Here is a 27,090-nt window from a genome sequence, read left to right on the forward strand (position 1 = left end):
GATTGTACTTTTTCTATTTTTGAAATGCAGAGAGCGTCATCTCTCTAACATTGTTTTTGCCATTTGACAATATTTACAATAATAATACATATTCTCTTTTTATGCAGAAATAAGCTTATAAGAACTTAAAAACAACTGTAATTGGATAAATGGGGAAAAAACTATACATTCCGAATGGCAAGCTTGATATCTGCTCATAGGCTTGTTAAAAAAAGCAGTATAAACACAACATGTGGGTTGTTAAGATGAACTAATCTTTGAATTTGGTTCAACTGAAGCGTGCCAAGCTTAATCCTCATTCACATCACAGCAATCTGATTCTCTTTTATAATCAAGTGGATGGTGGCGATGCACAACGGAGTTTCATGTTAGCAGTTCAAATAAGCAGAACTAATGAATGGCAGTTAGGATATCAGCCTGTGTCTTCATGAGCGCTCAGATGCTTTACTGTGGCAAATATTTGAATGTCATCGTATTCCTTTCATCATATTCAGTCATATTTCTATGTCCCTTAATTCATGTCACTCATTATCACACTTTGATAAATTTGTCAAATGTGTGAACTTAATTTTACTGATACTTTACACTTTATGATAGCTATCATTAAGTTATTAATGAGGGTAAGTATAAAATATACATCCAGATGTATTACAGATAAATGCTTAACATTTAAATTAAATTATGAATTTACAGCATGCAAAAATATATAAATCAAGGTTTCATGGCTGCTTTTGCACTGAAACCCATTTGGATTCAATTTCATCACTCACCTTCTTTAATTAATGTTAATTAAGGGTAAAGATTGTCAGTTTAAGCCTTAAGTTTAAGTTTTATCCCAAATCACTTAATCTATAAATAGTCTCTTTTCAAAAATACATTTGACCAAAGAAATAAAAGTGACTTAAAATAAGGTTAACTATTTATGGTGGTTCTGTTATTAATGAAGAATATCACAGTGTTACTCATTTTTTCATTGTGGTTTTGAGTAATTATTTGACAGGAACCTTAAACAGTAATGTGGCTGAGCACTAGCTACATGTCAGAAGTTTGGACACTCTGTTTCTCATGATTTAATTTTTGTAACACTTTATAATAGCTATCATTAAGTCATTAAAGAGTATACAGTGAATAGGCCTGTAAAATATGCATATGCAGATGTATAGTAGATAAATGCTCAACAGATAAATTCAAATATGAATTGACAGTATATTCAAAAATATAAAGCAAGTTTTCATGCAATTTGTCATTTTTACTCCCATTTGGTTTAATTTCATGCTTTGAATACTAATTCTACTGTTTGTACCACAGCATGCTGCCATGTTACTTTTGGATAAGGATTCTGAGTTTAAGCCAGAGTTTTATATCATTTGAGTAGTTAAAGGGGTGGTATAATGCCCTTTTCACAAGATGTAAAATAAGACTTTGATGTCCCCAGAGTGTGTATGTGAAGTTTAAGCTCAAAATACCCCACAGATATTTTTATATAGCATGTTAAAATTGTCACTTTTTGAGGGTGAGCAAAAACGCACCGTTTTGTGTCTGTTCCTTTAAATGCAAATGAGCTGCTGCTCCCGGCACAGAGGGCAGAGCTTAAAGAGCTGGCACTCACACAGACATGCACTGAAAATTTCAAAAACTTTTAGCCTTTTATGCTCAAACCAGATTCAGACAATGATGGAGAGACTCAAGAATAAGTGACAACAGCAACAGGACATTTCTGTATGTCTAGTTGATGAATTTATGTAGCTTATGTGTAGTTCTTCTAGTCATTGATTAGCATATTCTGTCTTGATAATCTATAAATCATGTTCCGGGGAGGGGTTTATGTAAATTCTAGGGTTGGTGATGTCACTAACCCGGAGGAATGTCGTGTAGTCCCTACCAGCCGTTTCCTTAAAAAACGATTTCTTTAAAAGCAAATATCTTCCTTTGCTTTGAACTTTGAGCATTGTAACTTTGCAGATGTTGTTTATGCTCAAACAGCAACATTACACACTAACTAAAGTTAGAAAAGTGAAATCATAATCAACCACCCCTTTAAGTAGTTGCTTTACAATATAGTAAGTCTGTATTCCCCTATAGGATACAAAAAAGGGTTAAGTTATGGTTTTGTTAGGATATAATAAAGCGCTTATATTTCATTTTGTTTTTCACCTTTGAGTTAAGTGCTTAAGCTTAGATTATTTTAATAGGCTAAAATGTAAGATATGTATATTTTTTATATTTTGTCAATATTTTCCATACATAATTCCAACTTTTATGCTTGTTAGCTTTGATGACTTGACAATAGTAATTATAGAATACATTGGTGTGTCCAAACTTTTGACTCAGTGTCTTTCAAATTGAAAGAATGACGTGCATATGAGGAGTGTACATATAAATACAAAGGCACTTTTTGAGGAGGGTTGTTCTTTTGTTTGTACTACTATCACCTGTGCAGTCTGCAAGTGCAGGTGGGGTTTCAGTGACAGGTGGTTGCTGTGAGAGGGAGGGGGATGGTTTCTGTGAGGCCCCTGAGGGCTGATGTGGGGGAAATGCTTTGCCTCGTAAGTATTGAGCCTGACACATGCTCCGTCTGCTGCCTCTGCGCCGACCCCTGCCTCTTTTGTTATGCTGATTAAGGCAACAGGCATAGTCTTTTGTTCAAGTCAGAGAACGCGAGAGAGAAAGAGAACAAGCGGGGAGGGATGGTCACGCTCCCCGTGACCTAAAGCCCCCCAGTCTCCTCTTCTTTAACGTCACAAGGTGCGCGCAACAAAAACCAGCCACCATCAAATGAGTTCTTCACATCGCGGCGCGCACGAGCCACCATCAGCTGAGACTGTCACAACTCTTCCACACACACACAGATACGCTGGTACTGGACTTTTATTTCTAACTGCCAGGAGTTTAATGGATATTAGTAATAGCGCAGAAAAGGATTTAGTTCGCGAGCTCAGACTCTCAAATTGATTTGAAGTAGGGAAGCGCGAGCGCTGAGAGGAATGAAGCACGAGAGGGGACGCCGAGCCAATAAATAGAAGCTGCCCGCTGAAACGGTCGCCGTAACGTCGTCATGGAACTGACGGGGGAAACGTAAAAACGGACTCTCAAAAGAAGTTAAAACGTTTAACACGTAAGAAAAAAACAGAAACATTAAGAAAAGAAGCTGCATTTCCTCAAACAATCCGTTGGTTTCAGAACTTGGACAGCTCCCTCGTGCAGCCGCCTACACACGGTTACCAAACCGTCTGTGTGAGGATTCATTGAACCTGCTGAACAAAACCGACCCAGTTCTTCTCGGTATTCACCACCAGAACATCAACACGCCATGACCGGTGTACTTCTGGGAGAGAAGCAGCTTTTTGAGAAGTTCTGGAAGGGCACGTTCGAAGCCGTGGCAATGCCGAGACCCGAGAGCATCATCATCGCCAGCATCACCGCACGAAGAGCCGTGACAAAGTGAGTTGTTTAGAGGCTTCCTGTGTCCTTTCTCAGTCTTTAGCTTGACTAAACATTATTTTAATTCTCAAGAATCAAGAATCACTTTGTTACAGACCAGCCCCAAGGCCATTCTAATGATTCTACTGATTTATGCCTTCTAGATACAATATTCATTTCTCAGATTAGTGAAAATGTGGTTGCAGTTTGTTCCTGACATTTGTCTCTGTATTTGTTTTATTGTCTTACAATCTGTTTTGGATTGGGATCTCGGTAAAGTCTCCTCTCGTTTGGTTGCCCTCCCTTGTGTTCATGCAACTTTTGCCTTTTTGTCCCATTTTCATGTCACACAAACAGTGAGCGTGAATTCTGCCTATGCTCTCCATTCATAATTGACTGTCCTTCACTGGAGGCCAGTCAGTTTCACTTGTGCACACATAAGTGCACAGCAGAGCGAGAGGCTACACAGAGTCCTAATGAATCAAGTCAGAGTAGAGCCCTTCATCATGCCCTTAGGTTAGGGCATGAAGATGATCTCAGCGCCTTTTCCTTCACCCATGAATTAGGAGGCAAGGCAGCATGTCGAATAGAGAGAAAAGGCTAAAAAGCACTAAAGAAACCAGGGGTTTGCTTCCCTTTGCATCCTTTCCTGTTAATCAGGATCAAGACTTACTCCTTGCTCATTACGCCGGTAAGGAGTGCGTAACTGATTTATGAATCACTCTTGTTCCCTATGTGCATGTATCATTCCATGTACTGTGTTACCCATCTTGCAGTCTCCCATCTCAGGAACCTGGGGTTTCACAGTGCTTTGTCCACTTTTTCCTTATCAAGGCACCTGATGAAAGTGTGTATTAAAAAGTGGCGTATCACGATTTTGCTACTCACATGAGCTTTATATTCATAGTGCAGTAGGACAAAGATTTGATTGGAGTCTTAGCACATTACTGGTCGATCAATAGTCAAAATATTCAGACACAAACCTACTGATTCCTGGCTGTCTGTATTCTATAAAAAAATGGAAAATGTGGCATTGATTCTTTAAATCTGGACTGGACCTGAAACCGAAATAGACTTTGATGGTGCAACCAATGTATTCAGCATTAATTACATATTATTATTGACTTGTATAACAATACTATAATTTCTTAGGTTACCTAACAAAATATTTTTAAAGTTCACCCAAAAATGAAAATTCTGTCATCATTTACTCAACCTCATGTTGTTTCAAACCTGTATGACTTTCTTTCTTTTGGGGAACACAAAATATATTTAGAAAAATGTCTTGTGAGAAGATTTGTTTGTTGTTGTTAATTTAATGAAAGTTAAAGAGGTCTAGTCTATTCAGTTTTGGTTTAACAATCTCTTCAATCCTCTTTTCAAACCAGTGTTAATTTCATTATAATTTCCGTCAATTACATTTTTTCACAGAAGAAAAAGAGGCAATAACTACATCAAAAACCAGTTCTGAATGACAAAAACTATGATGAAAATCTATTGGCATTTTCCTCCACTAATAAAAACAAGACAAATGTTAGGGAGGGACATTAGTTGGCATATACTTACTGTGTATTGGATCCGTGCATTCGGCCTTAAAGTGACAGCAGTCTATTAAACCTGCTGCTGTCCGTCATTAATGTTTATCAAACAACACAAGGAAAAGAGAAAATCACTCAGTGCTTTTGACTGAATAACTTTAATTTATACAAATAAATACTGCTTGAAAGAATTAACAATGTTGTATGCAAGTTGTTATAAAGGCCGGGACACACCAAGCCGGCGGTCGGCCGTTTCGTATATCTGCGCATATCTCGTATATTCTTGTTTTGGTTTCTCCTTTTAAATGACGAATATAGACTATTGATACCTGCTGATATAGACAGTTAATCCCGTACACGCAGGCGCAGAACGCACATGCTAGTTTGCAGTCGGCTGTAGTCTGTGCTGTGTGTTAAAGCACAGCTTTTTGGTCCAGACCCAGCCGACCCGAGGCTACAACACCGTCGGCTTTCGTCGCCGCTAGTTCTTTGAAGAAGACTTGGAGTGTCTCAGGCTTCAAGAATATATCATCAATTAAAAATATGACCATGTTTTTGTTTCTTTATGAGAAGTGTTTTTATTACATTTTAAGATTAATAAAGACATGTTATACATCACAGCAGTTAAATATGTGTCTGTATTGCATGTTCAAACCTTAATATCATTCATATTAACAGGTTAATAGATGTTTTCTCCATCAGTAGGCTATATAATGAGTTTGGAAATTTTAGAGAAATGCCTAATTGATGCATTACAATTGAATTAAACCCATTAGATTTTAGTCTACCAAATCTACTGTAGTCGACTAAAATCTTATGATATTTAGTCGACTAAAAGTAGACTAAAACTAAAACAATTCAGATGACTAAAATATGACTAAAACTAAATGCCATTTTTGTCAAAAGACTATGACTAAGTTTTTACTGTCAAAATTAACACGGTTTCAAACTGTATGCAAAGTAAAAAATACATTTATAATAATTAGTCAAAAGATTTTGAACTCTGAGAAATGTGAGAATGTTATTAGTTTGATAAAGAGAGAATACTAAGATTAAGAATTTTGGTAACACTTTACAATAAGGTTTCATTAGTTAACATTATTTAACTACTTAAGTTAACATGAGCTAACAATGATCAACACTTTTATAGCATTTATTAATCTTAGTTAATGTTAATTTCAACATTTACTAATACATTATTAAAATCCAAAGTTGCATTTGCTAACATTAAATAATGCACTGTGAACTAACATGAACACACAATGAACAGCTGGATTTTTATTAACTAACATTAACAAAGATGAATAAATGTTGTAAGACATGTATTGGTCATTGTTAGTTCATGTTAGTTAATACATTAACTAATGTTAACAAATGAGACCTTATTGTAAAGTGTTACCAGAATTTTCATTGTTAATTTTGCTTTCACTAGCCTCTCCTCTCTCTATCTCATTATTAGTCTCTTCTTCTCTATCTGTTTATCTCACTGTGAATATTTACATATTCATAAAGCTTCTCACCCTTCAGGGCGCACCTGACGTTGATGTTGATGTGTACAAGGCTGGTAATGACAGCAACATTTACAACCAAACCAATGTCGCTGATTTAACCAGTGGCATCTGCAAATTCAGCATTCAGGTTCGTCTTCATAGTGTTTACCCCAGGCACTGAGCCGTCAAGACACACAGACGTTTTAAGATGTTAAAATGCCTGAGAAATAAAATAATTTATTTCGATTTGCAGTAATAAATCACAGAGCATAAGGCCCATTAGCTTGTAGTATCAGCTGCATGACTGGAGAAACATCATTATTGGTTATGTCAGCTGAAAAATGCTGGTCACCTATGCGTACACTTAGCCCATTTTGCCCTGCTTTACACATCCCCCATCCCCCCCCCCTACTTAATTGACCATATTTCGTTTTCTTATTCCGCCTCTTTTCTCGTGGTGTCACTGAGCTTTAAAGAGACCCACAGTGCAGGGCAATTACAAAGGTTGTTGCTGATCCTCCTCTGTAGACCTAGTGTTTTCTGGCAAGGCTAGAGAGAGGAGTTCACTCTTGTGCAGCCAGAGGGTCCTGCCCCCGGCCACTGCAGCCCCACAAGCTGTTCTTCTCAGTGGCAAACCTCATTAAAAATGCAGAGGGTTTTAGTTGGACTGAGTGTAAGTGTGTTTGTGTGGGTTAGGAAGCAGATGGCCCATGGGAGAAAGGGTAAGGGGGAGAACCCTTTACCCTAGCAGATGCTAGTTTAACGAGGAGAAGAATAAAGAGATTAGGGTAACCTGGGAATGGAACTGCACCCAAATGCAAAAGAAGAGAAATAACTATACTATATATATGTTGCGTTTTTTTAATCATTTTAAACATGCTGTGACTTATATAATGCAATTAAAAGCACACACATTTGGATTCGTCCCGAATAAGAGAGGTGTGTGAGCCCAAGTTTATTTGTAAATTACATTTTCCATACACCGGTAGTTTTAGTTTTAAATTTGTTAATGCTTGGTATTTATAATAATTGTTGTTTATAATTTATGTTTGTTTTACACTTTTTATTTACACTAGTTTTTTTATTCTGTTCTGAATAATGTTACATTTAAAGTAATTTGTTGGGGGGGGGGGGGGTACGTATTATTAAAGTGTTTAAATAAATGTTGAACTTTATTTAGAGTGCTATGATTTCTGAATGTAAGAATGAAATGTATAAATTACATTTCATATAACAGTAAAATGTAACTTATGCAACGATGCGACTTATCTATGTCTTCTCAGCAATTCAGTTTTGACCTGGTGCGACTTATTTTCCAGAAAATATATGAAAACAAGCGTGTCATCTTTAAACCTCAAATTGCTTTTCAAATCAACCTGCTATCATTCAAGCTAATTTTCATTTCTATTTTTTTTCTTTTTTTACAACAGTCTTCTGGGAAGTTTTTTATTTTCATTGAAGACAAAAGGTTTGGACATGCTTGCTTTGAGAAGGAATTGAGTTTATTGAGTTGCTTGTTTCAAAGATTGATCGTTCCTCTGGTATTGATTTGACTGGGTGAAATTAAATTAAATTAAGACTGAGGTAAACCTTTAGTTCATTATCGTAACCCAATCAGCTTGTGCAGCGTCATAGCAATTATAAAGAAAAAAGCATTCCAAAATTATAATGGATTTAACTGCTATTGCACTGTGAAAACTGTGTTTTTATGTACACATCAATGTTCAATCCATTATTTTTTGTTCCTAATTAAGTAGTCGCCCCACACCCAGGCTACAGCTGAGGTGATAAAATGAACAGAAAGACAATGATTTTGTTGATCTTCATCAGTGCGGTCTAGTACACCCAGTCTTTCTTTTGATTTTGCTCTGAAAGCAGAAGGATACGACATTGTTCAAAGGTTGTTCGTGTCAGGGCCTAATGTAGAAGCCAGTCAGAACACTCAGTTCTGCTTAGTTCTAATTCAGTTGATTTAAATCAGCTGAAGCGGTGGTCGCAAATAGAGTTGTTAAATTTCAAAGAATCTAATTTCTATGCTTATTTTGTTTTTTAGAAGAGCATTTGAGTCTCTGGCACTCTCTCTTGGTGTTTCTCTGTCTCTCTGGGTGGGTGGGCGGAGTCTCTGAAGGGACTGTAACCCCTGGAGCTGAGCTCTGGCTCAGAGACAGCTGCAGAGCTGTAGAAATGCTGATATGGTTGCCAGGCCTCCAGGGTTCAGCTATAATTTATTTTAAATGTAGCCACTGCTACATTCCAGCACAGCATCTAAGAGGTATAAGAGAGAGACATTTTTATTTAGCTGTAAGTGAGTCCAACATTCAGTCAGCAGCAGATGAAAGGCACAGCTGTGAAACACCAGGGAGATGTTGAAATGCAGTAAGAGGTCTTGATATGGGGCACTTAAGTTGGCGACTTGTCATATGAAGTAGTTATCTGATGTTAGAGTGATAAGGCTTTAAGAATATTTATTTTCTGTCTTTGACAGTTGTGCTGAGAAAATCCAAATGAAGTCTGAATCATCAATATATAATGCATTTAACACCATTCATGTAAAAGTATCAACTGTGTGTGCACATAAAGATGTTTGCAAGAGTATGTGCTACCATCCACTTTAGGAATTTATGATATCTTTCTGGGCTTTTTCAAGACTGTGATGCACAATGTTGAATCGATACCAAAATAGTGCACTTCCTCTTCTAAACAGATTTGATTATAATTTAGTTCTAGCGATCCCCACATTAAATTACATCAGTTATGCGATGAATGCTTCACCCTCATCTTGCCCTTCTCTCGTGAAGTCCACAAGCCACTTTTTTTCAGTGAATGAATCACTGAAAAACTGGTGAGATTAAGGAAAATGAGAACGAGGCACAACCTGGGGTTATATTGGAGTAATATTACCAGGATGAATAATCCATAAAGTGCTGGAACAGGTCTGCATACATTTAGAGAAGTAATACTGATTCCATTAAATATTAACACTCATATATAATGAGTATGAATCCACTTATGCACTTTTGCCATGGCTTGATAATTGACTGACTAAAACCAATAATATACATTTAAACTGAATAAAGTTTTAACAGGAACTCTTTTTTCAGCAAATTTCAGAAATTTCATTTCTATCCTTAACTATACATGAAAATATCATAGATTGTCCTGTACGGTTTATAGTTAGCCATAGCGTTTACAATGTGTGGACTTGTTTGCTGGGTGAACTTCTGAGAGGTCAAATTTGCTGTTATTTTATTACTTTTCATGCAATATATATTGTGCACACTCAGAATTCACAGAAATGCGTATCTAAATGAGCAAGTCATATTTCCATTTACTATCACAATGTCCAATCAAATATATAAGGCTGTTAGGAAATATCGCAATGTGAATGTTTAGGCTAGGACATAACCTGTTTTTCCACTGGCAATATGCTCAATGTTTAGGCAGCAGTAAGCTGATTATTTTTCCAGCCAAATTGTCGTTTTTTAGCATAAAGCCAAACTTTGCATTCATTGCAAAAATGCAATTTTATATTTAATGAAGTGAATCTGGTATCAAAACATTTTATACAACCATTCTAGTCTTCAAATTTGATTTGCTGTGGAGTGATATATATACTATTTGAAGTAGCACCTGGCAATGAATGCCTTTATATTATCTGCTAGTAATATCTGACTAATCAATCCAGAGCTGATAATAAAAAAAACATTTCCATACAAAGATGTGATCACCTATTTATTGAGCATCTCTGATCACAAGAAAAAAAAAGAAAAAAAGAAATTTGCTTGGCACGTAGCAGTCTTTGTTGATGTTTCTGAAGGTCATAAAGTGGTATTAAGGCTAAATCTATTTTATATAATTCCCCAGCTAATTAATATGCCATATGTCCAACTTGCATGCCTCCTCTGATTTGTTCGTACCTTATTTACTCATGGTGCTGCACAAGTGAGGCTGAACATCACTTTCTCAATACATGCAATCATTGGACAATCAGTCAAGCAGGTTGTGTCAAACAGAACATGAGATGAGTAGGCAGGCACATCTTACTACAAGCTGTGTCTCACGTATTGCAGAGGTTACTGTCTATCATCTTGTTGTCTCCTGAAACTCACATGCTGTAGTGCTATTTTCCTCACCACTGGACCCCTGGAGGGATCAAAAGCCATTATTAAAAGGCAAACTTATCAAAGTCAAACCTTCATCACTTAAATTAAATCATTTCAAGCTTGACTGGCTCTCCTCTTCTTTGCCTCCCCTTCATTTTTCATTTCCATCCCTTGCCCATCCTCATTTCAGGAAGACGATCTGCCACTCACACAAAATTGCTTCCATTTGCATAACTGATGCTTCATTTGGGCTGGGATTGTTTCTGTGGCGCTGTCACTGCACAATGGCAAGGCAGTGACAGCAATAACGAGCGAATGGAACTCTCCCACCTCTCAATTTAGGGATCAATCTTGGAGTCAAGGACAAGTGTTCCTTAAGTTGACATTTCCTTCACCCTCTGGCTGAGCAGATGTTCAGGCTTCAACTGTTAGGAGTACTCTGATAGTAAGTCATGGAATGATTTATTCAGCATTCAGGATACCCTTTAAGAAAGTAGACGAATATGAGTCTGGATATTCTATTGGCTTCCATATGTTCTTTAAAGCTTTATTGTTTTTGGCTCTTCTTTTTACTGTGTGTGTTTTTGTCGAGGCAGAACAGTAAAGTTTAATGGGGCATAATTATAATGATGTTTTTAAGATGGCTCTCTGTACTCAGTATTACTGCATATTGCATGGGAGGTTCACAGTAATTTAGGACATTCTATCATATCTATTCATCAGTGAATGATAGCTTAAGGATCATTTATATGTTTTAAAGGGAAGAACTTGCATGAGACACTGACCATCTGAGCCCAAAAGAGTTGTAACATGCCAGGCAGTCGCAAAGAGGACGCAGTCTGGGAGGTGCTAAATTGCGATGGGTTTCTTAAACTGAGCAATATCGCCACTGACATTTCAGTAGCCGAGAGATTCAGCTGAGCAGTTATTACAAAAACCAAAGCTGACAGGTTTGCTGTCTTTCTCTGGATGCTGTAGCGCATTGTGAAGTGCATTAGAGATATTTTCTCCTACAGCGAGGATTTTTTTAAAGTGTTCTACTCTTACTCATTAACCACTCTCTCCTAACCTCTCTGTGCACTTCCAAACCAGAGCGAAATGATGTGAAGAAATGTAACATTTGAATTCTTCCCAAGTGAAGATTAAGCTAATAAAAGATTGTATCTTCATAGGCTTTGAAGAAAGTATTTCAGAGGCTAACTTCAAACATACTACTGAACCATGTTCAGAAAGTAATATTTTCACATATATATTTCAATTTCTTCTCTATTCATATGCAGAACATGAAAGGCAGATAGGTGAGCAATTAAGTAGTTATTTCTAGTTTTAAATAAAAAGGCTTTGTAGAACTGAGAAAAACACCTTGTTTCGCTCTCATTCTCCAGCTAAGATTTTGGAAAGGAAGTGCTAACACTACAGTGAATCAAGCTTATTACACAGGACCAATGACTGAGTCTTTGATCAAGACGTAGGGATATTCCCGTCCATCCCCATTATAATGCGACTTTTGGAGTGAATCAGATTTCTCTCTTTCTGATCGTAGTTTACAAAGTAATATGGGAAAAACATTAGTGTCCTCTACATTAGCTATAAATGCATTCTTATGAGACATTTTCTCTTGATCTACAATATGCTAAAAGTTATTTTGCTTTGATATCAAATTTCCCCTTTGTCTCAAAACCTGTAGGGAAATTGTATGACTAATCATAGTCATTATTCTTTTATCCTCTCTCCCTTTTTACTTTAAAGTATCAGGGTCATAAGAGAAAAGATATAAGAGCTGACATGAGTGGGAGAAAGGACGGCACAAATTTGACTGACGCCTCTGAATGACTTGGTATAAAGTAGCTGTCAAGAACAGGGCAAAGTAATGTTACAAACTTGGCGTTGAGTGTATTCTTTTGAGACCAAAAATCTTTTTTCACTTTAAAAAGATGCCCCCTTTCATCTTTTGTGGTTTGTTATGATTTTCTGGACAGGAAATCAAACATACAGAATGCAGTTTGTCAAGAGTGTAACTGTAATTGTTTTTCCTACGTGATAATGACATTCGCTTTTGTCCTGATAATGAATTCTGCTGCTATTTATTATCAAATAAATGTAGCCATACGGATTTAAATACCTTGTTTAAAATGCCTACACTTGCACACAAAATAACGTAAAATATGCTAATTTAGGCAATTACTCATTAGCTTCTTAGAATTTGATATTAAATCCTAATATTAATGCCCTCATTTTTCTCATTAGCTTCCACTTAATGTAATTAAAGCATACAGAAGCATGTGTTGCAATATTTGGTCATTTCCTTGAGCTGCCTGCAAATTGAATGGACAGAGCTTAATTAAGCTCATGCAAGTTTATGATATTCACTTCATTTGATTGCCTCGCCAGAGGTTTAAAAACGGATAATAACACCAACAAAATGAATCAATTAGACATGAGTAGATCAACAGTATTATTCTTGAATGCTGGAATAAAATAGAAACCTTTCCAAAACACATTATTAGTGAGTCCTTGTTTAACTTTGGCACATTATGAAATTCTCAATTTATAAATATTCTGATCTCATTTCAACTTTTTTGTGAAGTGTTTTCTGTATAGCATATTATAAATAACTTTTTTTGTTGAGGATATGAGTCATCAAACATACAAAATGTCAATGTGTTTTGTAAATTGTAGGTCCTTGAGGGCACTTCATATGCACATTATGGACAACAGAATAATCCACTTGCCCTTGAAAGAGAGTATTCTTGTGGAGACTCAGCGAATTGAATGGACCTCCCTCACATAAAATGGAAATAGCCTCTTTGTGATGGGGTACTAAATAATATAGAAGGTTAGTGGAAATGATGACAGCATTTTTATTGGGCATCCACATAATGGTTTTCCTACACCGGCTTGTTAGGAGGGAGTTCACAGTGTCTTTAATGAGGACACACTGATTAAGAACGCTTATAGGGGTCAGTTCCCACCAAGTGAATGATTTTCTCCTTTTTATTTCCTTGTCAAAGTTTTAGAAGTGATTTCATATGATTTCCCAAACAGAACATTTGTATTCAATTACAATAAAATCAATAATTACAAATCGAAAACAGCAGATAAAAGACCAAAGGACTTGGCTTGGTGGTCTGTCTCCATGTATACGGATCTGTGCATGTCCCAGCAGCCTCCCATCCTTTCAAGCGGAACGGTGTCAGCAGGCAGCCATTACACGGGCCACTGTCAGTAGCATCCAACTCCAAAATAGCTCCTCTTGCAGTGTTTGCCCGGTTGGTTTCAGTCTCTGGCAGAGCAGAGAAGGGTACTGTAACTCACAAAGTAGACAGATGAGTCCTACTCAGAGAGGGGCCCTCTGTCCATCTGCCTATGTAACAGAGCACAGGTGGGGAGGATATAGCAGATACTATGTGCTTCGAATTAATGAGCAGGTCCATGGAATGAACGTATGTGTGTTTGTTTGGCGGTGGTTCCGTAATGCTGAAAAGCAGGTGAGACATACAATATATTAGGCTGTAGGATTTTTTGGTCACACTTTATATTAGGTGTCCTTAACTACTATGCACTTACATAAAAAAATAAGTACAATGTACGTATTGTGTTCACATTGTATTGCAAAAACTTGTGCTGCTATTGAGGTGGGATGTGGGTATAAGGTTAGGGACAGGTTTGGTGATATGGGTATGTTTAAGGATCAAAAGTGTAATAATAGATGTAATTCCATGCAGGTATTTTTTTAAATATAAGTACAATGTAAAAACACGTGTGGACACAATAAGTGCATTGTATCAAATGATTAATTTAAATGTTAGTACATAGTAGTTAAGGACACATAAAGTGGGACTGATTTTTTTATTGGGCATTTTTGTGATTGTGATACACTATATTTATAGCTTTTTTATGAATTGATCAAATTTTATATTTTAAATGAAAACATTACTTTTAAAGGCAGGGTAAGCAGGATTTTTCTAAAAAACTTTTTCCCAAATTTGTTTAAACTGTCTTTATATACCAATACATAATTAAAATGTAAGTACTCTGAAAAAGAGAGTATAAAAATCGATTGTCTCTAGTCCTCTCAGGGCTGCAATAAACACGGCTACTTATTTCCATTCGGAACAAATGAAATGATTGGCTGGGCGACTGTCACTCTCCCTCGCTACCATGGCTACCACCCCTGCTGCTACAGGAGCTGTCCACATGCGCGCACCCGTTTGACTCGAGGAGGCGAAGAGGCACGGAGAGAGGCACGGAAGCTAGGAAGAATCACAATTATGGCAGAGAAAGAGCAGTCAAAATTCCCAGTACCTGCATATACAGTCAGCGAAGGCAAACAAGGCAAAAAAAAAGAACTAGTAAGGTAGAAAGGTAGGCTACTTGTCTCCGGAGTGTAACGTTAGTCCTCATCAGAGCCAACCGTGCTTTCATAGTGGAAGCTCTTACATGCAAAACACCGTATATGTTATGAATCTTACACGAAATTCACCTTCATCACAGTGTAACTGATGGTAATGGGAAAACGTGTATCAATGCAACCTGTTTTTAGCTTTACCTTATGTTACTAGCTAAATGAGTTTTCATTTGTGGAGCGTGCAGCTATCAATAAAAAATAAGCTGTATATAGAAAATATCGTGAACCAGAGTTTGAGAGGCATTTATACATGATACTGCATTCCTCCAAGGTATTCAGTAATGAGAATACTATGCATTCATTAAACAGTAAAAACACTGTAGGGTGCCTATATTTCATAGAATATTAACAAAGAGTGCTGATTTACTGTTCAATCCTGGTCGTATAGATGAAATTCCTCCAAAGGCAATGGAAGTAAAATATGTTTCATCTGCCCTTGCTCTTATGAGGAACTGTAAATTTGCCACAGAAATTCTGTCTTTCAGAAAAAAAGAGAAGATTTTATTCAGTTTCATTATTGCGTAAAGAGTGCTGTGTGAAGTGTGTTGGTTGCTCATAAAAAAAGTGAGCTTTGTGAATTATTCAGTGAGCTGTTTTGCATAGCAAAGGCCAGCAGAGAGGAGGGGGTTGTGGAGTCGGGTGAATCTTGAGTTGAGGAATGACACAGTGTTGCTTCCTCCTCTCAGCTTCTCATCACGTTAATTACCGTATCTGGCTCTCGTCGGGGCCACAGTACCTCTTGAGTCTCAGTCGCATGCGGACGACTTGCCAGTGGGAAGAAAAGAATGTTTGTCTTTGTTTGCTTTCAGGGAGAGATTGATGCATTTAAAGCTACAAATTACCATGCCGATCAGTAGATAACTTTTAGGAGGATATTCATCTGTTTCAGTCATTTCTGCTAATCTGTAATATGTATGACCATCAGCAGTAAAAAGAAAGATGTTGATCATTGGATTTGATCCTTATTCACAGCCATTACTTTGCCCCACCACTGATGGTCATAAATCTCACGTCACTGAAACTAAAGAATAGTGGGATGCAAATATAAATCCTGGAGACTTAAGGACTTGATTGAACATATTAGCAATACCTTTTCTCTTGAGATTTAGCATACATTTGAATCATTTTATGTAAATATCACATACACACCTGTTGCTGTGATGGATGGACTCGGAAATCATAAAAAATCAGTTACTACACCCAAAATGGACACATCTGTCTGTTTTCTCTTAAAGGAGACATATCATGCTTTTAAATTGTTCCTTTTTACATATAAATCATACATTTGTAGTCTATATAAAGCGGAACTGCAATGCTTGGGTCTGAATTCCTCATTATTATAGCTCCACAGGCCCCTTTTCTACCCCTTTTCTGATGTGCGTCTGAGAGCAACTCGTTTTGGTGCGGTCTCTTTAAATACAATTGAGACACTTCATACCCCGCCCACACTCGGTTCAACTCCACCCCGTTCGGCCATTTTTGTAGTTTGATAGCAGAGATACGATTATCTAGCGGCACAGAAACTTTTTATTCACACGTTATTAACAAAATGTCAACAACGGAAGACTTGTCCAGCCAGCCTTACATGTTCGAGCCAGAGTCGGAGCAGGAGCGAGATGAAAATGAAGACGACGAACCTGTAGAACAACGTCTTCATATGGATGTATCGCAATGGTGTGTTACTGCGACCGGGTCTCTCTCTCTGCTCGTTTTTTCAGTTAAACATGCGTCCTGTAACAAGTGCAGCAGTTCATCTACATTAAACGGTGTAATGAAGCGTGTGGGTTACTACATCCAACAACCGAACATTTTAACTTACCCTCTCGTAACTTCTGCATCCTTTAGCTTGGACTACAAAATTGCAGCGAGAAATAAAATTGGCGGATTGCTCGAAGTGTTGGGCCGGAAGTCAATGTCCTTATTTGGCAGTTCCGCTGCAAATACTGTGACGTAATAGTTCAAAAAACGTCATAGATAACAGAAAAATCGGAACAGGTTGAAAAATATGACCAAAACAGAATATAAAGATATCAACGAAGCACCTGAAGAGAATAATTTCATATTTTCTGTACTTCTAAACACTCCAAATATACAACAAAATGCATTTAAGGGCTAAAAAAGTGCATTTGGCATGATATGTCCCCTTTAATTATTCATGCTCTAATTTAATAACGTAATCAAAATGAGACATACATAAACAAGATGGTTGCTTTTGTGTTTGTTCTCTGTTTATTTCTGCAACTGTACTCCCAGGGCTATAACAAAATGAACCCCCCCACTCACAAATGGTGACTTGTTGATAGCCTGGAGTAATTAGGGATGCTCTGGTGGGGTTTGGTTTAACGACGCAGGCTCTATCCTCCACAAATGACATTCTCCTCAGAGAGAGGGACTCAGTCAGGACTGAAATAATCAATGATTTGTGGTTTCCATTTTGAGTCTCAGTGTGAAGCTGCTTAGTCCTGCTCCACTGCACAGTACGTTAGCTGTTTGCCTCATCGCTGTTACAGTCATCCTTCCTCTGACTATGAGATGATGCCGCACATCCACTTTGCATACTTATAGATTTTCATGAGTTCACACTTATGCCAAATATGCAAATTTGGCGTGCTTGTCCAATGGCTCTGAACTCTGAATTTTGACCGAACCCAGAGTACTCCCCCCATATCCCTAGCTGGGATAGGATTTTTTTCTTCATACAATCACTATATTGGCACACCACTGGCATTAGCAGAGTAGTTCTTCCAAAGACAATGCCAGCATTAAATGTAGGCTATCTTTTGTTGAGATAATTCTAGAGGGTTTTAAAACCTTTTGCAACTGAACCACCTTTTTAAATGGCCCCTTTGAATAATGACAAACCATAAATTCTCTTTTTCAATACTCATTTTCTAAATTCGTGATGTGTGTCTGAAAATTCTGCAAGTGCCACATAAGGAGGGAGCTTGCAGGGTCCATTGCTAGTGATTCTGTTTTTAGCCATGTGGAATTTAAAGATAATAAGCTCTATTTGTATTTGACAGCCCTATCAGACAGCACAGACTGAATTAGTTTCTCTGTGTGCCTTCTTGTTCACCTCAGCTACATTAACTAACTCACGTTAATTTGCACTCTTCTTTCAGTGGTATTTTTTTTAACTTTCATTTAATATTTGTCTTACTTTAAAGGTGCACTTACTTTTTGTCCTCGTTAAAACTTTCCCACATAAAAAAATCAATAGGATTTTATCATTGATGTATTAAAATGCAATATGCACTATTAAACTGTATTAGTATTTGATCATCCAGTTTTGTGGCGTTTGAACACCATGAACTTTAATTTAAACTTTACTAGTACATGAAAAAGAAGTACCATGCTTGACTTTGTACAATGTAACAGTCTTGGTTGAAAAGCAATTAACTTGAGTTGAGTTGTATTTGGTTTTTTTGCTCATCTTCTCAGCCATCTAGAATCAGCACGCTTGAAATTAATTGGCCTCCTTCGTACAGACTTCCTGCTAAGTTCCTGTCCTTCTCCTTAACATGGAAAAAAGCTTCCCAAATCAAAAGAACTACAAATCAGAAGTTTCACATCTCAAGTCGAGCCATCTGTCTTCTTTTGTGTATAAAATAGAGCCCATGGGTTTGGACCAGCCCTCACATCTTTTCAGTCAAATTCCCGGCCTGCTGCTTCTGAGTGGCAACTGGCCCACATCTAAGCCTGACGCTCAATGGAGTTTCTCTGTGGTAAGAAGCTAAATCTGCTTCGGTGAACCATGCCTGATGTGTTAATGGTGGATCCTTTGCTCCCTCTGAAATGCCACACGCCAATCAGCAGCCCCAGCTGACTCTTGTTCTTTCGTCCTCCACGCATCCCTTTCACTGTAATTAGCTAGTGTGCCCACTGATTGGAGCCCTTATTCTCTTTGTCTATTAGCTGTGTTGTGAGAGACATATTTTCTCTCCCCAGGAGGCAGACAGGAAGTGTCATGGAGATTGGGCTTATCACAAAAATCTAAATAAGGAACATTTCGTCTCTATCATTGCGCAACAAAGAATGTCTCATTTTCTTTAATTTGATTTTACAGAGTAATTTACAGACTAGCTGATGGGCTTTGTGAGTCATTGTGATCTAATGCGCATTCTTTGGTTGTTAACAAACGAAAACATATCTGTTCTTGATGAGGGTGAGATTAGCATTGTTAATTATGACCTTAAGAGAGGCATTACAGTTATCTCGGTGAGTGCACTACAGCACTGCTAGTTTTCTTTATGGTTAAAATACTGTATATATGTATATATATCATATATTAAATTTACAGTAGATAGGTGGGCTACTTATATTATAATATATATCCGTATATACAATCAATTCTCACCCCCAAGGTGTCCAAAACTGAAGCATGGTCAAGTGCCTTCAGCGTCACTATTAAGACTAAGAAACCAAATGCTTTCAGAAGGAAACCTATGCCGTCAATACACAGACATGAAGGGCATGGGAAGTTTATCGTCATTAGATTATATATTGGGGTATAATTTAGTCATTATGACATATATGTTGGGGTATGATTTAAACAGCTCAGTAATTTTATTTACATGACACTATTTACACTCACAATTTATTAAAAATTTCTTTGTGTGAGGGACAGACCCTAAAGTGATTCCAGTCTCCATCAGCCGCATCGCTCAAATCACAAACACATTCAAAAGTTGCGGCCTGCATAAGCGTTACGTCAGCTTCGATTGTGAAATGTCATTGACTCTTGTGTGTCTCATGTGGTACCTTTAGCATCTTACATTGATGCTTCAATATAAGATGCCATGTTTCTTTTTTTAATGCTTTGGGAGTGAGAATGGGTTGATATATATGTGTACAGGTATATGTGTTACAGGTTTCGTGAGATTCACTTTTAGCCATACTGGCAATAATATTTCAAAACAAACCTAGAACATATTGCTTTGCTTAAAGGGGACCTATTATGCCCCTTTTCACAAGATGTAAAATAAGTCTCTGATGTCCCCAGAGTGTGTATGTGAAGTTTTAGCTCAAAATACCCAACAGAATTTTATTTACAGCACGTTTAAATCATAATTTTTTGGGTCTGTGAAAAACGCACTGTTTTAGTGCTTCTCCTTTAATGCTAATGAGCTGCTGGTTCACGGCACAGGGGGCGGAGCCTATCAGAGCCAGAACAGGGAAGATGATAATAATAAAACAGACGGTCACAGTAATGGTGTTCATTTCGACCATAAAAATGCCTACAGAGTCAGAGAATATATGCTGTATGGAGTTGGAACAGGTATAGTTTAGTTTAATTACGATTATAACCTATTTGGCATTGCTTGTATACACTATTAATGCAAGCCTGCTGTAGGACTCCGTCTGACGATCTGAATTGTCTGAATGATGACACAAAATATACTGATGAGTTTAATAAAGTTTACTGTATGTCACACAAAAGATGAAGCATCAGTTTTTCTTCAGAAAATCGCTGTTAGAGCTGAGTAAACAGTATAAGAAGTGCATAAGTAACTTACATACATTTCTGTAGAGTTGAGGGAGCATTTTCTTTGAAAACAAAATGAATCCACCTCGTCTTCAGTGGCTGGCAGATTTCAAGAGTAAATAGAGAGAGCTATGTGAATGAATACATCCAGCTACAACACCTTCAACGCTTGGGAGATGCTTCGACGCTTCTCGTGAGTGCATTGCTGCAGCAATGGCTGATGTGTACAACTCGCAGTGAACTCGATCAGGGCGGGTCTAAGTTATAACGGCAGTGTCAGTCAACACTCGTGGGCGGGGCTTGTGGCTTTAGTGATGTCACTAAAGCCACATTCTGAAAACGGGTCGTTTGGAGAGACTGCTTATGATTTATGGGGATTAAAAAAAAAGGAGTGAGTGGATTTTTATCACTGTAGGGTGGTTGTGTACACACACTGCCATCACACATTTATGTCCAAACACCATACAAAAGTGAATTTTGCATAATAGGTCCCCTTTAAGGCAATAATAAAAAAGTACCTTTTAATTAGCATCTTTATTTTCATCCTTGAGATTAACACTTTGTCCTACACTGCATTCTTCCCTTTCTATCTCCCAGCAGTCATGAAAGCTTTTTGATACAGGTTAATGAAATGAAATAAATTTGCTTGTAATGCATGGGTGGCTGTTAAGGTAATGGAATTTGAAGAGTGTCAGTGAGAAAGTGGAAATGGGGCGGATATTATTTGAGGTCTGTGTTCCAAGGGCTGTAAAACATTTGAAGAGTCAAAGGTGTCCAGAGAATAAGGTACTCATTTATACAACCATCCTCAGACCTTTCATCAAACCCTGTTGTGTTCGGGTCATCTTGACCCGGAGAAATTTTTCTTTTTCCCGAAAATACTAGTTAATGTTATCGCATTGGACTGAAACTTAGTAACTTTGTTCACAAAGGGTATGCCTACTTCTCAAATGTTTTTTGACAATTTTCTTACATTTTTACGGGGGATTTTGTCACCTCGTTACACTTGTGGTGTTCTACAGAAAATAGCTTATAAATCACTCATTATACTATATTATCACCCAATATTGGATTCAATCTTTTTGTCAACTTGTTCTCTTTCAATTAGAACTTGTTTTATATTTCTATTTGCATCTGATTAATCGTAGGCCTCATTTATCTGAGAGTAGGCATCTAATATTTTGAGTAAAAAAAGCTCAAAATATGAGGGAACACCACAACTATAACTTTGTGCCATTTTGTACAAAATAAAAGTTTTTCAAAACAAAATTCCTTGTGAAACATTAAAGTAAACTAGTGTGATCAACAGTGCATATTTTTTTCATATTTTATTTAATATTTCCAAAATTATTCATAAATAATGCTTTTTTTACTCAATAAATGAGATGCCTACTCTCAGATAAATGAGGCCTACGATTAATCAGATGCAAATAGAAATATAAAACCAGTCCTAATTGAAAGAGAACAAGTTGACAGAAAGATTGAATCCAATATTGGGTGATAATATAGCATAACAAGTGATTTATAAGCTATTTTTTGTAGGCCTGTCATTTTTGACCTTGGAACTGGAAGTGTTATAGGGTTTTAATCACAACCTGAGGGTTAAAAAAAATCATGATATCATTATGTCATATCATAATATATGCATCACTGTTGTGCTAAATGGCTGTTATAAACACTTAAACACTTTAAATATGACTTTGTAAAACTCTGTCTTTTCTTTATACCATATTTCTATTCTCGGAATGTTGTAATATTTTCTATTAGTGTTCAATGGAGATATCAAGTGTGTGCCTTCTCATCTGCCAGGATGAGATAGAGAGGTTGGTTAGAGACAAACAGAAACTCTCCCAGCAGACTCCACACATTCCAAAAGCTCCTGAGGCATTACTGAACCTCTAAAATAGAGTTGTGTTTAACATGGAGAGGGAGCGAGAGAGACAACCTGTATTCAGTTAGCGTTGATGAAAGTTCTGCTAATGCTGCCTTCTGGGAAGTGATTGAAGTGATTTTGGTCTCAATAAAATTGACATGTTAGACAATCTCATATTTCTTTTTAATTTTATAACAAACACCATAAGCCTTTTTTGTTTGTTTTTTGCTTTACTGCAACAAGATTAAGAGCAAAAAATGCATGCTAGATGTAACTGTAACTGATGCTTTATCTATTTATTTTATCATTCTTGTGCTACAAAAAAGAATTATGGAAAATGTAGTTTGTCCTTAGTTCTATACAAACTAAATTATAGTCAACATTCATAAATACAACTTAATATGATAAATACAACTACGTTTTTGTCATGATTCTTTAATTGACAGCATAAAACTCATCAGGGCTCAAATAAAATCCTAATGGTAATTATTGTAGAACCATGACTACACTCATCTCATAAATATGATTCTGACATGACTTAAGGGCAGCATTTTAAAACTAATTGCATGGTGGAGAAGATGAATATGTAAATCAGAAATCAGGGGACTCTCATTTCGCCTCTGATCATGACCTCAGATAAGTCTCAGTTAAGGATATATACAGATACATGAGTCCAATCAGGCATGAGAAAATGTGAGAAACTGAGAAGGCTCTGAATGCACCCGTCGAGTCATTAACATATGCTTCAACATGTTTCACCCACCATTGCACTGGGTGAAGTTGGAGTGACAAGCTGTTGATTGCTCATTGTGAACAGTGCCCTTTTTCTCACAATGCTTCTCCACAGAATTATTGTTAGGCTGTTGTACAGAGACTTTGGCTTGAGTCAATGTGCGTGTGTGTGTGTGTGTGTGTGTGTGTGTGTGTGTGTGTGTGTGTGTGTGTGTGTGTGTGTGAACATCTGGAGTTTGCCTGGCATTATTTCCACAGCCTGGGGCAAAAGTTTTCCAGAGCGTGAGTGTGCGACCGAGAGAGAGAAAAAGAGGGGTAATTTGTTTTGTTTGAGCAGAGGGGACGGTAGGGAGTGAAGAGTGCTTAAATTGATTGATTGGTGGCTCGTAGAGTAGTGGACCGGGCCATAATTACTCTTTGTGCCTGGTGTGATAAGGAAATTAATCAAACCATTATGCTGCTCCATTTTATCATCAGGTAGCAATAATTGAATAAACTAACTCCACTTGTCTTCAGAATGACTTTCCTCGCTATATGTGCTGACCATCTTTTGCATAGAAGGTTGGAAATTTTCCTGTTGTTCATTATATAAACAAGAAAATTATTCTGAAATGATTCCTTTTTATCATTCCATCTGTCTATCCGTCTGTTCATCATCATACCTGTATATAACTCTGCATCTGTTCTACAGAAACTGTAAAAATTCACTCAGATTGAAGAAAGAAATTCAGTGAGATGTAAAATAATCACATGCATAGCGAGTATGTAACTTTCTGTTGTTATGTCGTTACCTCCCGCTGAGCAAAACAAATGTGAGAGAGATGGGAGGGCTGGAATAAGCCGCTAAATCAGTCTGATTGTTCTTAAATCCTTCATGTCCACTTGCATTGCTCAAGTGGAGCTGTCATGCAGAGTTGGAAATAGGGCAGCCAATTCTGTTTGTGGATTTTCTTCTCAACGACTACCCGCCCAACTGCCTAACTTGCTTTCCTGTTCCCCCTCACTCTGAAAGTGTCTCTACAAATCAATTACCTTCCCTTGCTCGTTTGGGATTTAGCAAGGACATTGTCTGTGGCAGATAATGAGGTCTGATGCTGTGATTTTCTTTCTCCCATGATGCCACGCAGGTTATTTTCTCAGTGGAGGCAGCAGGCCTCATGTTGCAGAAATTTAAGCCGGTGTTATTGTCTTCCCATTTTATCAAATAAGAAGCAACAGCTCAAATTTACACGGAGTAGAAATCAAGGCCTGGCAAAGGAATTACCGAAAATACAGAACTTTTATGCAGCACTTGAATTTGTAGTGATATGATGGCAAGTGATATGTTCATACACATTCATGTGTAATTGCATCTGACAGTGGATTCCATTTTTTGATGTGTTCGTTGGCCTGCATCAACAGCCGAAGGCATGAATATACTAAAATTATTTGGGTCAAAGTGCACATTTCAATAGTGCTTACAATGCTTTTGGTATACATTGCTACATGTTTAACCTTCAGTGTTTGTTCACACTTACAGCTAATCTGATTTGTTTTAGTTTGATATTGCCTATTCTGATAGGTGGATCTAGGAGTGATGCAGATCCTATAAACTGCTTCCATTAGGAGACATGAGCTCAGCTCCTCATGTAGAGTTCCCATAGGGTTGTTATGCACATCCACTGTTATTAGGCAAGTGTGTGTGTGTGTGTGTGTTACTCAAGAATAATACAACTTCCATAATTTTGTGATTATCCATTTGCATTGTTCTTGACCTGGTAGCAGTGTGATGCAGCAAGTTTACGAGCTTTAGATTACTGGAGCACATCACAAAAATGTACTATACAATTAATGTAATATAAAATGCTCTTTGCTTTCTGGTCATTAATCAGATTACATTTCATTCAGAAGATCTTATTTTTGGAAATCTTTAAATGATAAATATCAAGTCTTGATTCATAACGGCATGTTCACTTGCCTAAACATGGTTTAATTGCCATGTCTGGCCTAAGCATACCCATCATTAGTATCAATATCACAATAAAAATAGGTTGTCTTTTACCCTGAATGTTAGACAAACAGTATAATCACTTTTCATTTTGATAGACGGAGCTCTGGAGCAAGTTAATCGGTATCCACCCTTAATTAACATGCTCAATCATGTCTCTCTCTCAAAATGATCTGCCGCCCTCCTCTTTCATGATAGCGATTATCAGTTGTTTGGCTGTGGATATGACAGGCCTAATAGCACTGGATAGCCTCAGTGAACTACAGGATGGACAGGAGACTCGTATATCAGATGTGCCCGCAGTGGGAGGATGGTGTCTCATTTTATGTCTGTTGTCCTCTTGCAGACCAAGAGTCTAGGGAGTAGTCTGTAAGGCTTTTAGTAGGTACTGTAGTTCAAACATAGAACTGATGTTCCAGTTTGTTTGTTTTTTTACCCTTTTTGGATAATTTCTACAAGAGGGAAACACAAAGATAAAAGAATATGAACTAAATGTCACAAAAAATAAACATCCAGCTGTATTAATGTGAAGATTTTGTTCTACATTTCTCATCTGCTCTGTGACAGGTCTTCTTGTTGAGTGTTAACAGCACTAATTACTCTGAGTGTTAAAGCATATAATTATGGGTCATAAGTTAGCTTCCATGAAACATCTCTTACTTGTTCATATCTGGCTGCTATGGTAACTAGCAGCATTCTCAAATAACACTTCTTCCCCGATGAATCAGAACAGATTGTGAGTGTCTTTAAGAGCAATATAATGGCGAGTGAAACAATAAGCAGTTAGTTTTCAGAGCTCAACAGGTAATTTAAATTACGCTTATTCACAGTTACATAAACTCCTGCACTGCAAATGTATGTGTGTGCATCCAGGCAATTTAAGATGACATATAGGGTTAAGTCTGTTTAGTAAAATGTGTTCATATTTCTGTTTTGCTGTCATCTCATGATCCTTTTCTAAATTGCATAAACATTCTAATTGGAGATACAGCAGCATACTTCTTTGAGTGGTAATTAAATCAGAAGTGTGTCATTTCTGTCCCAATAATGTCACCCAACGGAATAAAAAAAACAATTGGGCGGACAGATCCTGCCCCAAACTCAAGCTATTGGTTGCTTTATTGGGCCAATCAAACTAAACTAAACAAGAAATGACAGTGCCACAGTGTTTATGATTTTTAGGAAATTTCCCAACAAAGGGCTTCTTTGTAGTCTCTGCATATTGAAGGGATAGATCACCAAAACTGAAAATTCTGTCACCCTAGATGTTATTCCATACCTGTATTACTTTATCTCTTCTGTGGAACACTAAATATATATTTTGTAAAATATCTCAGCAAAGTCAATTAGGTTTAATCTTGAGAAAGGTATGTTTACCTGCTCAAATTAATCCGATTTCAGATTTTGAAACTTCTGTTTATTTAAAACACGTGGCCTTAATGTTGCAATCTGATGTGCATTGCATGTATGCACAGTGCCCAGCTGCCATGATTAGGACCAGAGAAAGCCGCCATGGTAATGCAATCAGAGCTACCACCAGCGTAATTGCTGTTTATGCCTTGGTGACATACGTAAAAAGAAAACTGAAATATATAGAGGATATATATATAGCTGACCAGTTTGTGGAAGGTAAATAAACATATGCATGTTCATAAGATGTAAAACGTATGTTAACACTATATTACATATATTGTCACTGCGCATGTATGTAAGGTATTTTTGAGAAAGTGGTCAGATTCAAGCGTTTATTTGCATAGTTTACTTCCCACTGATCAGAATATTTAAGGTCTATAACACCCCTTTCAATCTGACTGAAATTTCATTCAGATTTAGGTGCTTACATGAAGGTCTTTGAGTCTGACTGAGCCATCAATTCGATTGTAAACAGATTATTTAGGTGCATGTAAATGTAGCTATTGTAAATGTAGCAGTCTTTTTTAAGTATTTTAGGGATGATTGAGGCATTGATTAGTATCCTCCTTAATTGAAACTTAACTTGAAATTACAAAAGAAGAATGTTTTTCCACCTGGCATTAAGATTGCTTGTTTTGGTG

The 27,090-nt window shown here is 37.2% G+C and overlaps 1 protein-coding gene across 1 annotated transcript in view; it reads left to right on the forward strand.

The window, feature by feature from the left end:
• The first annotated feature begins 2,662 nt into the window (after positions 1-2,662).
• The window catches only part of srrm4 (serine/arginine repetitive matrix 4), a 54,817-nt gene continuing 30,389 nt past the window's right edge, over positions 2,663-27,090 (forward strand). Inside the window, exon 1 of the mRNA XM_084115588.1 lies at positions 2,663-3,441. Within this exon, the coding sequence (XP_083971714.1) occupies positions 3,311-3,441 (131 nt within the window). The 5' untranslated portion in view covers positions 2,663-3,310. The remainder of the gene's footprint in view (positions 3,442-27,090) is intronic.

The sequence above is a fragment of the Abramis brama genome (genome assembly GCF_963993115.1).
Source record: "Abramis brama genome assembly, chromosome: 5".
NCBI classification, from domain to species: Eukaryota; Metazoa; Chordata; class Actinopteri; order Cypriniformes; family Leuciscidae; genus Abramis; species Abramis brama.